Raw genomic sequence first — 17152 nt, 5'->3', positions numbered from 1 at the left:
TAAGAGTATGATCTTATCACTGTTCTCCTTGTTCTCCCAACTCCTCCTCCTTCCTGTTTGTTAAACTCACTTGTGTGCCTTAAAATTAGATTTCATGCAGGGACCACATTTTACTATATGTCTTGACAGCATATAGCACAATGGAATTCTGATCCTGACTGGGACCTCTGGAGGCTACTGAAATATACATTTTTATAAAATTTCACTGCAGTTGTACTTTTCCACTCACAAGACTAAATGAAGTTCAGGTGCAAGTGTGCATTCGAATGTTTTATTCCTCAGGTAACTGTAATTGACACATATCCTCTCACCACTAGGAGAGTGAGGCTTGGGCTAATGGTTTGTATTGTTCACTAACTAATCCAGGAAGAAACAGAGTTTTGGTTTTGTTTTGTTTTAAAAAGTACTGTCCAGTCCCTTGGAATAGAACATTGCCATGATAATCACCAAACCGGAAGAAAGGGAAGATGGAGAATGTTATACAGATCATAAATAATAGGAATGATTACAAAATTTTTAAAAAAGCAGAGAAGAAATAAGTTTTACCTGCAATGCACAGTAATTGGATGGTTTCCTGTCTGCTGCTGCTGTTTTTGGACAGCTGCAATGAGGTCAATCATTCCTTTTCCTTCAGCAGGAATTCCAATTTCAGGCCATCCATGAAAATGAAATTGTCGGACAAGTCTGCTCTGCTTCTCCTGATAATTCAAAAGTGTGGCAGGAACAGATTTAATGTAGTTGTCAGTTTAAAATGCAAGGACACTTTTTTTTTTTACCTTTAACATTTCTTATACAAAAATTTGTAACATGATGATATAGGGGCCATTTTCAACCTGGTGCATGATAAATTAATCATGCAGCTCAGGTTGTTCTCTCTCTTAATGCCCTGTGAGTATACTGAAAATTTACCCTATAATTTCCCCTTTGATTTCCACAACTGTTTCATCTAGCTAGTTCTAAAGGCATATTGTAGAGACTATTAATTTCAAATATGAAAATCAATGGCTTAGGGTTTTCATCACTCTTAAGGCTGTATCCAAAATGTCAGTGAAAACTTCAAGGTCACAAACTGAGGACCTTTTTGTGGTCTAAACCCTTTTATTCAGTTTCGTCCAACTTTGTTATCTGAAAAATTAACCACCTTTGCCCCTAGAGATGTTGATTATTTAAGCATTCTTAAAGAAAGGGCATAGATGGGTATTTATTTCATTACAGTTTTCTATTATGACTTCTCACCATTGCATGATTATTCCAAATATAATTACTATGAGCCAGGTCTGACGTAGTGCAACAAGGGTGCACAAGAAGGGGGAGCACGGAAAGTGCTGTCACAACTGCACACTCATAGATCTTGGTGTGAAAGAAGCAAGGTAATGTAGGAAAAATACAGGGCAGTCGAAAACTGATAGTTCTGTAGAATTTTATAATCTCTTTGTGATGATTTGAACAATACACAGAGAAATATTATTCCATTTCAAATGGCATTACTCTAGAAATCATTATGAGAAAAATGAGTTCAGTATCTGTTGACTAAAATTTAGGGCTAGATTGTGCTTGGCTCCTGTCTGGATAGACTGTGAGGCATAGATGGAGAAGTTGGAAAGAGCTTCTTGCCTCCTTGATGCAGAGGCCAAACTCCATTGTTGTGCTTATGTTCCCCTGGGCACAAGGGCTATTCCTGGCTAACCAACAAGCCACCTCAAAAGATGGGGTTAGAACTGGCCAGGCTTGGAAAAAAGTGGCCTCTGCACCCTCCTAGACCTTAACTACACTGAGATTTTTTTTTCTAAGATTTCCCACGGTTGCACTATTACTGGTATTGCTCCATTGCTGGTAACAATGGTGGGAGCTCAAATCATCCAACCTTCCTCAAAAGCAAATGTAGATGACTTATAGGTAAAAACATCAACTCCTTGTCTACACTAGAATTTCCAAGGTTGCCACCACAGGTAGGTAGCAGTGCACCAGAGGGACATTTTGAAAAAAAACTTAGTGCAGGCAAACCCGTCCTATTTGGCGCACTGTTTTGTGCTATGAAGACTAGACCACTTAATCATATTTGTGCAAAAGGTTTGTCCTGTCCTCCTCCTCAGCTGTGTGTGCAGTAGGATATTCTAGAATGCACTGCCCCAAATGTTGCTGCTGCTGCTTTGTGTGTTTGTTCTCTGGGTACTCTATTCTCTGCACAGGCATTATAGGATACTCATCCAGATGTACCCAGATTGTACTGACATTAACACTGTTAGGCAGCATGGTAGGTGGGGATGCAGAACATGATAGTGATGGTGAAAGAGCTGCTGTGTGAACACAAACTGAATTGTGTTATTTGTGCTTCTAATGGTTTACAATATCACAGTCAGAAGTCAAAGCATGCCAGGAATGGATGCTTGTGTAGCAGGATACCTATAACAATCCCTTACTATACTTCATAAACTCATTGCTTTAGCTTAGTTCCTTCTGTCTCGTGCATGTGTGCGCACGCATAAACTTTAGTCATAGTCAGATTCTAAACTTTTACTGCAGGAAAACTAAGAATTTTCAAAAAACAATGATGCAATCATTTAGCAAACAAATGATGAAGTTTCTAGTGATATTCATAACACTGTGATATCCCGGTCTTGAACCAAGGCCTGGGAGTCCCCAGACAGCCACTCAATGTCTGCTGAAATCTGGTGGGCCGAGAAGCTAGTAGGACAATAGCCTCAGCCCAGGCACTATCCATGAGGACCCTGACTGGAGGATCACCCTGCTCTGCAGATTAGTCCAACTATGCTATTTAAGCCAGAAGGAGGCACAGGAAGAATGTCTGAGCAACAAGGTTATTTCCTGTTGTAGCTGCATAGGACCCTGCTTGTGCCTGCCTCTTGCACCAACCCTGTTCCTGATTCCTACTCTGCTTCTGGCTCCTGCCTCATCCCATCTTTGTTCCTGTTACCACCATGCTCCTGCTCTGTGCTTGATCCTAGGAAGGGGGGAGGGATAGCTCAGTGGTTTGACCATTGGCCTACTAAACCCAGGGTTGTGAGTTCAATCCTTGAGGGGGCCACTTAGGGATCTGGGGCAAAAATCAGTACTTGGTCCTGCTAGTGAAGGCAGGGGGCTGGACCTTTCAGGGTCCCTTCCAGTTCTATGAGGCTAAGTCTACACTACGGGGAGGGGGGTCGCCCTAAGATACGCAACTTCAGCTACGTGAATAGCGTAGCTGAAGTTGCATATTTTAGGTCGACTTACTTGGCTCTGAGGACGGCGGCGAGTCGACCGCTGCCACTCCGCCGTCGACTCTCCTTCTGCCCCTTGCCGCGGTGGATTTCCGGAGTCGACGGCAGAGCAATCAGGGATCGATTTTGCGATAAGTCGATCCCCAATAGATCGATTGCTACCCGCCGATCCGGCGGGTAGTGAAGACGTGCCCTGAGACAGGTATATCTCCATGCATTATCCTTGCCTCTCCTCCAGTTCCTGCCCTTATGCCTTGCCTCCAATCAACAGTTAGCAGTCATGGCTCTGACCCAGCCTTCGATTTCTGACCCTGACTCTGGTTTGACCTTTGGCTCAGGCATTTGATCTCTGACCCTCACCATCGATTCCTGATTTTGACTCTGGCTTGACCCCTGGCTCTGGTAACTAGTAGTTGATTCTCGTGCTGACCCTTGGCTTGTTCCCCAACCTGGATGCCTGCTCTGCTCACTAGACCTGACTCCTGGTCTGACTACTAGGCCAGACTGCCTACATCCTGGTCCATAACAACCACACAAGGTTCAAGAATGGCCCTGAGAGTATCACTCCTTCGACTACAGGATCCTACTTGTCTGGAAACAGTGGATGGTGGGCAGAGGTATTTGTGTTATAAAGAGATTTCATTATAATTTAATACATTTGGGCAAATTTTCAGCAACATGCACGTGCATTTTTTTTACTACAATTCCCAACAACTATAAAAAGAACTGCATTGTTTAGCACAAAATAAAACCACCACATTAAAAGCGGGAATGTTGAATTGGCCAGAATTTCCATTTGATTAATGTGATGTGAATCCTTAAACAAACTGTTTCATATAAGTACTTTCTCTTAATTAATAAAAGGCTAGCTGACAGTTAGCTGATATAAAACACACCTTATTTCTCACAAAACCTATGTAATGTATTGTCTTGGCTTACCACACAGACACAAAAGCACAAGTTCATAAATCTATCATGGTTATAAATAGTTAAAAGAGTAGGAAACACTATACTTTCAAGACAATACCTGATTGAATGTGATTATGAAGTCCCTTACGCTTATGGCATCCAAAAGACTGTCATTCTTTATCTCTATATTTATCTCTCCATAAGTTACAGAGCCCTCTGATGGCCAGTACTGAAAACATTTTTCCTGTAAAATTGAAACACAATAGTAAATATTCCTTGCAACATTCTTCTTCTAAGCTGTCGTGCACATCTTAGAAGGTCATGCACAGCATTTTAAATTTGTTCTACAAAACTTCTGCAGTTAAATGCCTAATCAGTGTCTAGCCTAGACCAGCTATTTCGTAAACTCCTTGCACTATTTAAGATAGTAGTAGTAAGTTAATTCAGCACTTCAGGCTGTTAGAAAACAAGCCAATATACAAAATATAGGTGATAACTATACTGGATTTGGGACAAAGGAAAAAGTAAAACAATTATTAGTGATGCTAATGTATGAAAACACTGGTAGAAGTAAAAATGGGGGATTAATACCCTCCCCCCAAAACTAAAGACAAACAAACCTGCGACTAATTCAAAAAACAACTCTTCAGATCAGTCATGTCATTGTGTGAGATACTATACAAAGGTTGCTTGTGCAACCATAATTCATCCCCCTTGTGCACATGTATTATGATATAGTCTTTAACTATATGATCCATTACTATTTGTTTCCACAGGACCCTTGCCTCGTTCAATGCACAGGATGGATAGTGCTCAGGGAATAAAAGTTATTCAGTTTTTCTTTTTATCCTTATCATTCAGTGTGACTTCCTGCCTTATTTACTGCATGCTATCCAAACCCTAAACTGAATACATAATTATTCATTTCTTCGGTCTTTTCTAGGGCACTCATCCCCATAATATCTGAGTGGCTCACAAATATTAATGAATTTCATACCACATCTCCCCTGTGAGGAGATAAAACATTATTTGCCTCATTTTACAGATGGAGAAAACTGAGACAAAATAAACTTGCCAGTGGCACACAGTGAATCAGTGACAGAGCTAGGATGCAGAAATTTCTGGCTCCCAGCCCTGAACAGATTCCTCCAGACCACACAAGAAGTTTTGAGCATCCACATCAAGTATATACTTCATGTGCAGTTGTAAGTGCTCCACACTTTTGCAAAACAGGACCAGGTATGTCAAGTTCGACAACCAGAAAATGAGGAACACACAACTAGTAGCCACCTGCCAAAATTGTGGTTTAAATTACTTGCTCAGCATTGCATTGGAAAACTATGGCAGAGGCAGGGATAGCAGTGAGTTCTCCTCTGTGGCATTCACCTGCCTTAACTACAAGAGCATCCTTTTTCTTCCTGCAGTCTCCTGCCTTGTTTGCTACACACCTTCCAATTTTGTACAGCAAACAAGGTAGAGAGCCTACAAACAGCCTCATTCACTACATAACCCTGATTCATTCCCTGAGCACCGTTGTCCTGAAACAGGCAGGAGTCCATTTGAAACTACATGGTTTTATTATGTGATCATGTAATTAAATGCATATGTACAAGAGGACCAAATTTAAAGCTTGCACAGACAATTGTAATTCTTGCATTAGCTAACTTTGTTCTTGACTTTGCAAACTAAATAACATTCTTTTAATTTTTATATGTAGTTTCCTAGGCGTTTTTAAAAAGTAAAAAGGTAAAACCAAATTTTATTATGTACTACTGTAACAAATGCCCCATCATGCACCATCCTCAGGGTTTGAACCCTGAACCTTCAGCACTGCAGCTCAGCTTGTACTACAGGACTCACTTCATTAGCTGATCAAAAGAAAAGGGTGTTATCCTAGAGGGGGAAGAGCCACTAGAGTGAGGATTCAGGGTGACTAGGTGGAACCTGGCTCAGTTCTCGTCTCCCTCAGTGAGGTGGGGGGAGCTGCTGCCCACATGGTCTCCAACAGGGATGGGTGGATGAGCCTTTGGGTCCATTTACTGGTGGGATGGGGAGAGGATTTGTCAGGGAAGCCTGGCCCAACTCTCCCCACAATCCACTACAGCTGTATGGCAGCAGCCAGAATGTATACTTCTGGAGTTCCTATTATAGTGTCTATCTTAACTTTAGTAAGGCTTTTGATACTGTCTCGCATGACCCTCTCAACAAACTAGGGAAATAAAACCTAGATGGAGCTACTATAATGTGGATGCTGTTGGAAAACTGTTCCCAGAAAGTAGTTATCAGTGGTTCCCAGTCAAGCTGGAAGGGCATAACGAGTGGGGTCCCACAGGGATCAGTTCTGGGTCTGGTTCTGATCTATATCTTCATCAATGATTTAGATAATGGCATAGAGAGTACACTTATAAAGTTTGCGGATGATATCAAGCTAGGAGGGGTTGCAAGTGCTTTGGAGGATAGGATTAAAATTGAAAATTATCTGGACAAACTGGAGAAATGGTCTGAAGTAAATAGTCTGAAATTCAGTAAGGACAAATGCAAAGTACTCCACTTAGGAAGGAACAGTCAGTTGCATACATACAAAATGGGAAATGACTGCCTAGGAAGGAGTACTGCAGAAAAGGATCTGGGGGTTATAGTGGATCACAACCTAAATATGAGTCAGCAGTGTAACAGTGTTGCAAAAAAAGCACACGTCACTCTGGGATGTATTAGCAGGAGTGTTGTAAGCAAGACATGAGAATTCTTTTGCTCAACTCCACGCTGATTAGACCTCAATTGGAGTATTGTGTCCAGTTCTGGGAGCCACATTTCAGGAAAGATGTGGACAATTGGAGAAAGTCCAAAGAAGAGCAACAAAAATGATTAAAGGTCTAGAAAAATATGACCTATCAGGAAAGATTGAAAAAACTGGGTTTGTTTAGTCTGGAGAAGAGAAGACAGAGGAGATATGATAACAGTTTTCAAGTACATAAAAGATTGTTAGAAGGAGGAGGGAGAAAAATTGTTCTCCTAAACCTTTGAGGATAGGACAAGAAGCAATGGACTTAAATTGCAGCAAGGGTGGTTTAGGTTGAACATTAGATAAAATTTCCTGTCAGGGTGGTTAAGCACTGGAATAAATTGCCTAGGGAGGTTGTGAAATCTCCATCATTGGAGATTTTTAAGTGCAGGACAAACACCTGTCAGGGATGGTCTAGATAATACTTAATCCTGCCATGAGTGCAGGGGACTGGACTAGATGACTTCTCTAGGCCCCTTCCAGTCCTACAATTCTGTGATTCTATGATGGTTTTGAATGTTGCTGAAATTTTGCTGACAATTCAAGCAACAGAAGTGGCAATGTTCCAAAGCATATATATCTCAGCTAAACCTGAGTGGAATTTCATGAGACAAAGAAAAGGCACTTCTCTAGCCCAAGGTCTTTCCCCCTGCCATATTTTAAAAGCCTGCTGCAAACAGTGGAAGAGTTATCACTTCTCTAAAAAAGGCAGCCAGAATATTTTATAATGAAGTGTTATGCAACCTAAATATAAGGGTGTGATGAAGTAGAGAATTTTCTTAATGTTTTGTATGAATATTATATGTGCCTCAGTTTCCCCTATGTGCTGCATGTTTAATCAGGTGGTGGGGAAGAGTGTTTATTGTTGCAGAGGACCAGGTGTGACACTGCCTAGCAGCCTGGACACCAGACAACAGCCTGGACACTTTGGAACTTAGCAACTGGTGATCCAAAGGCCCTCCCTAAGTTGGAAGCCAGCTGGTTTTGGCCAGTGGGAGAACAAAGGGCTGAAGAGAGCGAGCTCAGGTGATCTGTTTGCCCAGAAAAGAAGACAAAGGAGGGGCTTCTGGGAAGGTGATATAGTGTGGTCAGCAGGAAGGAGGATCGATTCTGGACTGGGGACAAAGAGAGGTCTGAGCCAACTTGGACTGGGGACAGACCCAGTTGGACTATGCTGTAACTTTCTATTCTTGAGGCTATCACAGAATCACCAGGGACGTACAGAGCCAAGAAAGAGCACCGGACCGGTGATTCCAGGGCATAAGGTCACTACCGGCACTACATATAACAACAACAAAAGTTTGTGCAATTCATTTTCGTGAATTTTTAAGACATTATATTACACTTGATGTCTATGAATGTAGCTGTAAATTAAATGGACAAAATCTAGCGTGCACACGCCCTTTGCTTTTACCTGTAGGATGGTGAGCCCAGTGGGGGCAATGGGCACAGAATAATCAATGCAGGTAGATTCAAGGCAGGGAAGGAAAAAGGATGTATTAACAGAAACAGCTTGGACCTTATAATTACAAACTTTGCACAACTGAATCATACCTGCTCCCTTTCTTGAACTTCTGTAAGCATAACAATCGTGTGACATTTCCACTCCCACACCATTCGCCAGAAGTCTTCCACTGTATGAGGAAGTGGTCCTTGGGTTGCAATGAAATAATCCTTCTGGCGATAGCCCTTCACAGAAAGATAGAAGATAGCTCATCACTGATACAGTTTTGAATACAGCAACTTTTCTTTTTCATATTTTAAATTCTGACCCACTCTTATCAGTATCTCCTAGTTATCTAGAAATACTGCATCATCATTTATTCTGAAGCCTGCGTAACACTTATTAATACTTAGGGCCAGATTCTGTCACCTTCACTCATGTTAGTACTCCACAACTAGTCAGACTGATTTCAGTGGGGTTACTTTCAGAGTAAGATATTATTCACCATGAGTAAATGTGACAGAATCAAGCCCTAAATCACTGTTTTTCAAACTTTTGTGTTGGTGACCCCTTTCATGCAGCAAGCCTCTGAGCGTGACCTCCCCCCTTATAAATTAAAAATGGGGGAGTTTAATTTAATTTAATGGGAGCTTGGGGCTGTCAGCCCAACGGAACTGACAGTTCACTACCCCCATGTAACCACCTTGTGACCCCCTGAGGGTTCCTGCCCTAAATAATTTGCTTTTCTAAAGATAATATAAGAACAATTTTAGTCAAACTGTATGCAACAAAACAAACCATTCTGTCAGCAAGAGAATTATATGCTATTTTGTCAAACAGAAACTTTCTGCATGGGCAAATATAGATTAAATGGTACATAGAAACACATGTTCCAGTTTTCTTGTTGGAGTTTTCCATATGCAATACATTGTTTAGTTTGGTTGTAAAAATTGTTTTCACAGCTGAAAAGCACTCAGGTTAAAACAGTCTCGGAGAAAAGTCCAAAACCTGAATGCAGAAGCAAATATACAAATATGAAAAAGCCTTAGAAAACCTAGAAATTCTTTGTTATGCATATTTGCATATTATTAGCTGTATTTTAAGTAGTGATGACAGAACCCTATTATGGTACTTTATGTTCATTTCATTTTAAGCTGATCTTGTACAGTTATAGCCAAAATCTCAAAGGGGCTTCAAAACAGCTCCAAATTTGTGCCCGTGATCTCACACAATCATTATCACCAGCAAAAATCCAAATTAAGGTATTATTAAAATTAATAATCACACATTTGATATAAATAAATAGACATTTTAGTTACTTTCTTCATGATCCCTGGAAAGTGGGAAACCTTAGAATCTATTTTTTTAGATATGAGTGAAAAAATATAAAAATATCTTAAAATTACACAACTTTGAAAAACTATTCTTAAAATAGTTTAAACTAATACTGCATAAGCATTATGACAAAAACTTTCTGAAATCATTAAATGGCTTTTTGCCTTGGCAAGTTAATGTTGCTAGCACTGCAGAATGACTTACCAGATTTGTAGTTACATCTGGAAAACAATATCTTAAGACAGGCGGTTAGTACCCCTGGGTAGGATAACTTTTTTACCTCACTGTACATACTACTCATGACGAATTTGGAAGCTAACTATATATGAACTATATTAAAATGTATAAGGAAATAAAAACTCCCTTCAATTCTAAGACCGCACTCACCTCTCCCTCCTCAACCCCCACCCCCAAAAGACCCTACTGCTTTCTTAATAAATGCTCATATGCTTTTATTTCAGAAAAAGAGCATCTGTGTTTGAAAAAGAAAGTAGAGCAGGCAAATTTAAATTAGAAATGTGATCAGCTACCTAAGTCATCATTACACAGACCCACCAGTTAGTTTAAATGTACCACTATTTCTAACACAATTTTAATCATCTTACAACATAACTTTAAGAAATACACCATTAGAAAAAATATTGAGAGGAATAGCGAAGTCAAAGATGAATGAGGATGGAGACTTAATTCCCCTTGTCACTATAGATGCATTCCTCCAAGTTAGGGTGGGTGCACATTGGTGGACAGAGTGGGGAATCGTGCATTTGAATTGCAATGTGGGAAATCACTTGCTGCCTGTACTGTACTGGTTATGTGGATGAATGGAGGACCTAAATCTCTAGAGCTGTCAGTTCGACACCTTTCAAGAGCATTAAATTAGCTAAAAATGTAATTGTGGAAAAATTGTCAAAAACGTTTCAAATGTTTCATGTGCTTCTGTTGCATTAGCGTTTTAATAGAATTCTCTACATAGCTGGAAGGCAGAGAGAGTCTGCAAAGTAGAATAATCCTCTGTCAGAATGCCAAGTTAACATAGGCTGTTTCATGCTGCTAGTGAATATATCTAGAAGGTGGTAAAATAAAGCAGATATTGATATTCAGGAAGGACTACGATTAATTTTCACTATGAACTCTGTTTAAACTAGCAAGTTGAAATATTCTGTTTCATTATGTGAAATCTATCTAAAAATGTTCTCACACTATTGCCAGGTGGAACTGACGAAATGACACATTTGGGCCTCACCAGAAATATGGAAAAAGCAAATACTCATACTCATGAATATCTAAATGAAAAGCAATTTTTTTCATTATTGCTTTTATAGAACCATGTAACTGTGAGGTCACATTTTCAGGATTGGGTTGTTGTTTTTTTCATATAGAGTATACGGAAAATCATGTTTAAAGCAATGTTAAATTGAGTGCTGTTCAAAGATAAAGTTAAAATGGGAGAGCACAGTTCCAAACTGGGCCACCAGGGAAGCTGTTCATTGTAGCTCCCATCTTGAAGACAAGCAGCGCCATTTGTGGAAATACATGTGAAGTGGGAACAGGGAAGTTGGCTCTTGAAGGAAAAGTGAGGGAGCAATGTGCAGTGGCTGGGTACAGCTGGGACATCGGAGGGCAGAGCTTTACCCTTTACTGGGTAAACTCTTGGACAGTCAGAGAAGCCCAGTCCAAAAAGGACCAGGACAAAATAAGATAGGGGATAGAGAAGACAGCCCTGCGTAGGGAAGGTAAAGTTGCAAGAGAAGCGGCTGTGAAAGTTTCATTCATACTGCAACAAAGTTTAGTTCAGCTTCTGAAACGAGTATTTATGTTCCGGTATATTCCTCCCATCTGTCCAGAGTGCAACACTTCCTTCATTTTAAATCACCGAGGACAAGTTTTAACAGGATTTAGCCAAAATGGCTTCAAGGAAAGTGAAGGTTTTAGATTTCCAAATACACATTATTATTTTTATTTCTATTTTTAAACACTTCAGAGGTGCTCAGGTACTATGCAGATAGGGGCCTTGTAAGTACCAGCTGGACAGACAAACTGACCTTCATAACATAAATAGTAGCTTCTTTATTATATTTTTTACGACAGAGACTTAATAATCCATTTGTTTTGCTAGTTTTCAACCCATTATAGTCATTTATATAAAACAAAGCACAAAAATATATTATTCTCCTTCTTAAACTGTATAACATAGGAAAACAAGGTACAGATGATGTGGTCATACCTCATAATAACTGCATGTCTCTCTCACAGATACTTTAACACCAATTTAAAACTCCAAGTCCCAATATACAAATTTCAACCTACTTCACAGAGAAGACTGATTGGATCTGAGGCACCATCCCTGGAGCAAGGGCAGCACCGTCAACGTATTTTCCCTCCTGTTCTGTCCTGGTGGTTGCGGTGGCCAATGAATGGGATCACCAAGGGCAGCAAGATTCTATGCCTAAGGCAAAGGACCCTAAGGAATTGGACCTCTTTGGGCGGAAGGCATACTTATCAGGGGGCCTTCAACTTTGTGTAGCAAACCAGCGAGCCCTGCTGGGGCGCTATGACTTTAATATGTGGGATTTGTTGACTAAATTCAAGGAGCTGCTCCCCCAAGATTCCAGAGAGGAGTTTTCCTCCCTAATTGAAGAAGGAAGCACCATGGCTGGGGCCTCCCCGCAGACAGCTGCTGACTCTGCGGCCAGATCAATATCGACCATGGTTACAATGCATAGGAGCTCTTGGCTGCAGTCCTTGGGGCTCCCTCAGGAAATGCAACAGACCACCCAGGACCTCCATTTCAAGAGATCCTCCTTTTCTCAAAGAAGACAGATTATAGGCTGCACGGCCTTAAGGATTCCAAGGTAATCTTGAAATCCCTGGGACTTAATGTACCAGCAAGTTCAAGGAAGCAGTATAAGCCGCAGCAGCAGAGCCGTTATTTCCCTTAGACTGCCAGGCAGGACCAATGGAGGAGAAGGAGCAGGGGAAGGAGGAGAAGGAGCCCCAACTTCCTCATCAGGCCCTACGCAGTCAGCTCCCAGGCACCCCAGGTCGTCAAAGCACTCATTTTGACAAGACACTCGAGGTTGACATCACAATCCCCTCTGCATTGGATCCATCTACCCCCTTTTTTCCAACCATCTTTCCTATTTCCTGGATGCCTGGACCCATACCACCTCAGACCTCTGGGTTCTCATTACGACAGAACTAGGTTACACCAACTAATTCCTGTCCACCCCAGCTTCTCATTCCCCCTCCACATTCCTTTTCAGAGACCCTTCTCACAAGCTCCTGTTGGAGCAAGACGTTCAATTCCTCCTTCACATGGGAGCCATGGAGGAGGTTCACTTTCACTTTATAGGAAAGGGGTTCTATTTCCATGACTTCCTAATTTCGAAAGCCAACGGGAGCCTCACACCCATTCTAGACCTGCAACGTCTCAACTGATATCGCAAGAACCCGACGTTCTGCATGGTTTCCTTGGCGTCCATCATTCCCTCACTGGATCCCGAGAGTTGGTATGCCACCCTTGATCTAAAGGATGCTTACTTCACATTTCCATCTTTCCTAAGGTTTGTAGTGAACCAAGTTCACTACCAGTTCGTGGTTCTCCCATTCAGCCTGTCAGTCACTCTGTGTATTTTCACAAAGTGCATGGCAGTAGTAGTAGCCTTCCTCAGAAAAAAGGGATACCACGTATTCCCATACCTTGACGACTGGCTGGTCAAGGGCCAGTCCACAGCTCAAGTGGAAGCAAACACTTGTCTCATTCAATCAACCTTCAATGCACTGGGCCTTCTGTTAAATGTCCAGAACTCCATTTTGATCCTGATTCAAGGGATAGAGTTCACCAGGGCAGTGCTCAACTTGGTGTAAGCAAGGGCACTACTGCCGAACGACCGGTTCCTCTTGATTGCATCCCTGATAAGATCTCTCCAAGGTCATCGGATCAGGATTGCGAGAAAGTGACTGAGTTTCCTGGTCACACGGTATCATGCACATATGTAGTGCAACATGTGAGGCTACTACTCAGACCTCTGCAAGCCTAGCTACCTACGGTCTACTCCCCATCTCGCCATCACCCGGACTCAGTGGTCATGGTTCTGGCCTAGGTGCTCAACTCACTCACATGGTATGCGGAGGGGTAACCTTCTCAAAACCCCAGCCATCCTTATCTCTGATATGCGATGCATCGGTCTTTGGTAGGGGAACCCACCTAGGGTCCATCAGAACTCAAGGTCTTTGGACTCAAGAAGAGCTTTCCCTGCACATCAATGTCAGGGAGCTCAGGGCAGTAGGTCTAGCTTGCCAGGTGTTTCTACCTCACTTGATGTGCAAATCCATTTTTGATCCTCAAGGACAATATGACAGCTATGTTCTACATAAACAGGCAGGGCAGGGCACATTCTTCCCCCATGTCAGGAAGCAATCTGCCTGTGGGAGCTCTGCATTGATCACTCCATCAATCTAGAGGCATCTTACCTTCCTGGGACTCAGAACCAGTTAGCAGATCATCTCTTTCTCCTTTCACCATGAGTGGTTTCTCTGTCCAGACATTGTGAGGGACATCTTCCAATAGTGGGGGGATTCCCCTCATAGACCAGTTCGCCACCCAAACCAACAGGAAATGCCACCAGTTCTGCTCCCTGAGAAGTCACAGCCCAAGGTCTCTCGCAGAAGCATTCCTGTTACCGTGGATAAGGCACCTGTACTACACATTTCCTCCTTTGCTGCTTATTCACAAGGTTCTGATGAAGATCAAATGGGACTGAGCACAGGTCATCGTCATAGCCCCAGTATGGTGCAGGCAACACTGGTTCTCCACCCCCCAGGCATGTTGGTGGAGACACCACTACAGCTTCCATTGCACCCAAACCTGATATCCCAGGATCCCAGTTGGCTGCTACACCCAAACCTTGTGTCTCTGACACCCTGGAAGCTCCATGGCTGAATCCGGAGGAGCAAGTTTGCTTGGAGCAAGTCCGTGAGGTCCTAATGGGCAGTAAAAAGCCATCCACCAGAGCTACCTATCTTGCAAAAACGGTTCTCCGTCTGGTATTTCCAACAACAAGTCCTGCCCCTGTAGTCACCCCTACAACTCATTCTAGACCACCTGCTTCTAAGACAACAAGGTCTAGCCCTTTCCTCAGTCAAGGTCCATTTAGCAGCTATCCTGGCCTTCCATCCCAAGATAGACAATCGTTCTGCCTTTTCACACAACATGGTTGTCCGGTTTCTCAAAGGTCTAACAATGGTGTACCTCCAGGTAAGGGATTCCACCCTTACATGGGACCTAAACCTTGTCCTGTGAAAACTCACTGGACCCTTGCTGTTACACCTCTCCTGAAAAGTAGCCTTCCTGGTGGCCATCACTTTAGCCAGGTAGGTTTCGAAGATCCGAGCCCTCACTTTGAAATGCCCATATACGATCTTTTTCAAGGAGAAGGTCCAGTTGCAACCACACTCGTCGTTCCTTTCAAAATCTGTCTCGTAATTCAACTGCAGTCAAGCCAGTGTTCTACCCTAAGCCACATGCGAATAGAGAGGGACAACGCTTCCACTCGTTGGACGTTCGTTGTGGCTTGGCTTTTCTACATACAAATAACCAAACCATTCTGCAGATCCACTCAGCTGTTCATAGCAATAGCGGAAAGAATGAAAGGTCTCTCCCCATTTCTGCAGAGAGAATCTCGTCGTGGATTATTTCACGTATCAGGGCACGTTATGATCTCCCGAACATCTCACCCCGGCTAATCTAACAGCTCACTCTATGAGGTCTCAAGCCTTTTCTGCTGCTTTTTTGGCACAAGTTTCAATTCAGGACATCTGCAGTGCGGCAACTTGGTCATCAGTTCACCCATTTACAACACACTATGCCATTACACAATAGGCCAGAGATGATGCCAGCTTCGGCTGGGCTGTGTTATAGTCAGCCAGTCCTTAATTTCCGAACCCACCTCCAGTACAACTGCTTGTGAGTCATATACATTAGAATGGACATATACAAGCATGGGTACTAACCTTTCTGTAATTGTCGTTCTTCGAGATGAGTTGCACATGTCCATTCCAAAACTCACCCTCCAGCCCCTCTCTCAGAGGTGGTTGGCAAGAAGAAACTGAAGGGGAGAGGGGTTGGCAGGGCCCTTTATACTGACGCTATGAGTGTGCGACACCAGGGGGTGCTAGAGTCGACCCAATGGATACCACTAGGGGAAAAAATTCTGGCAACTGTGCTCGAGTATATTGGAATGGACATGTGCAACGTATCTCGAAGAACAGTTACAGAAAGATTAGTAACCGTTTTTTGGGGGGGATGGCACTGAAATGGTACAGTCATCCATTTCCTTAGTGCCCTGGACAAAGGCCAAATTCTTTTGGTGATTTATTTATATCTGTAAACTATCTTCAGTACTGCTGATATGACTACAAGCCACAGTAGGAGTAGATACAATTGCTTTAGAGAGGTTCCACTCACTCCTTTCAGAGCATTCCCAGAATTTGATGCTGAGTGGCTGCTCCTTCTTCCCTGGGGTTCTCAGTTATGGAGTCCTGCTGGGCTCATTCCGTCACCTCTTTTGTCTATGTGAAGCACTGAGATGACTGTGCAGCAATACGGCTATAGTGCCATCAATAGTCCAACAACAATCAACTCTATGGCCAACATTTTTTAAATTTGGGTACCTAAAGTTAGGCACTCAAGTCTAAGTATAGGCAACTAGTTAAAAGTTGCCTGGACTTGTAAAGGTGCTGTGTATCTGCAGTTCACAATGAAGTGAGAAAGGGGGAAGCATTCGGAGGATCTGTAAAAGCCTGAGTGACCGATTCTATGTGACTTACACTGGTGAAAATCAGGAGGGGCTACACTGACGTTAGTGGAGTTAAGCCAGTGTAAAAACAATGTAGGAAAAGAATCAGGTCCCATAACTGCTCCTTTCACTGAGGTTATCTGTCCACCTATTCCCAAGGTGATTCACAATCTTGGGGGAGGGAGGGTGTCTTGCTCCTAAACACACAGGTTGCATCCATGGCGAGAAATGCTGATGTACATCTGTGAGCAGGCAAAGGATTGTGTTCTTTCTTCTCAGATGCTAGCTTTATTTTGGTCATCCACATCTTTGTAACCTCTAGGCTGGATTATTATTAGGGAGGAGGGATAGCTCAGTGGTTTGAGCATTTGCCTGCTAAACCCAGAGTTGTGAGTTCAGTCCTTGAGGGGGCCACTTAGGGATCTGGGGCAAAAATCAGTACTTGGTCCTGCTAGTGAAGGCAGGGGGCTGGACTTGATGACCTTTCGGGGTCCCTTCCAGTTCTATGAGATAGGTATCTCTCCATATATTATTATAACACGCTCTACCTATGTGGAACTAACTTTGAAGACCACTTGGATGTTTCTGTTAGTGAAGAATGAAGTTCCCTGCCCTCTGACTGGGGCTAAATGACGAGAGCAATTACACCTGTCCTCTGCTCTCTGTA

The 17152-nt window shown here is 42.6% G+C and overlaps 1 protein-coding gene across 1 annotated transcript in view; it reads right to left on the bottom strand.

Annotated features, from left to right (window-relative positions):
* Positions 1–17152, bottom strand: part of PTPRE (protein tyrosine phosphatase receptor type E) — a 181315-nt gene that overhangs the window by 10657 nt on the left and 153506 nt on the right. Inside the window, exons 15-17 of the mRNA XM_024210495.2 lie at positions 8464–8598; positions 4246–4371; positions 547–698 (exon numbers count right to left, since the gene is read on the bottom strand). Coding sequence (XP_024066263.2) covers positions 547–698; positions 4246–4371; positions 8464–8598 — 413 coding nt within the window. The remainder of the gene's footprint in view (positions 1–546; positions 699–4245; positions 4372–8463; positions 8599–17152) is intronic.

Source organism: Terrapene carolina, unplaced genomic scaffold, assembly GCF_002925995.2.
Source record: "Terrapene carolina triunguis isolate 2854851 unplaced genomic scaffold, T_m_triunguis-2.0 Scaffold95, whole genome shotgun sequence".
Classification (NCBI taxonomy): Eukaryota; Metazoa; Chordata; order Testudines; family Emydidae; genus Terrapene; species Terrapene triunguis.
Note: the sequence above shows the minus strand (reverse complement) of the source record. Positions and strands in the feature narration are given on the sequence as shown.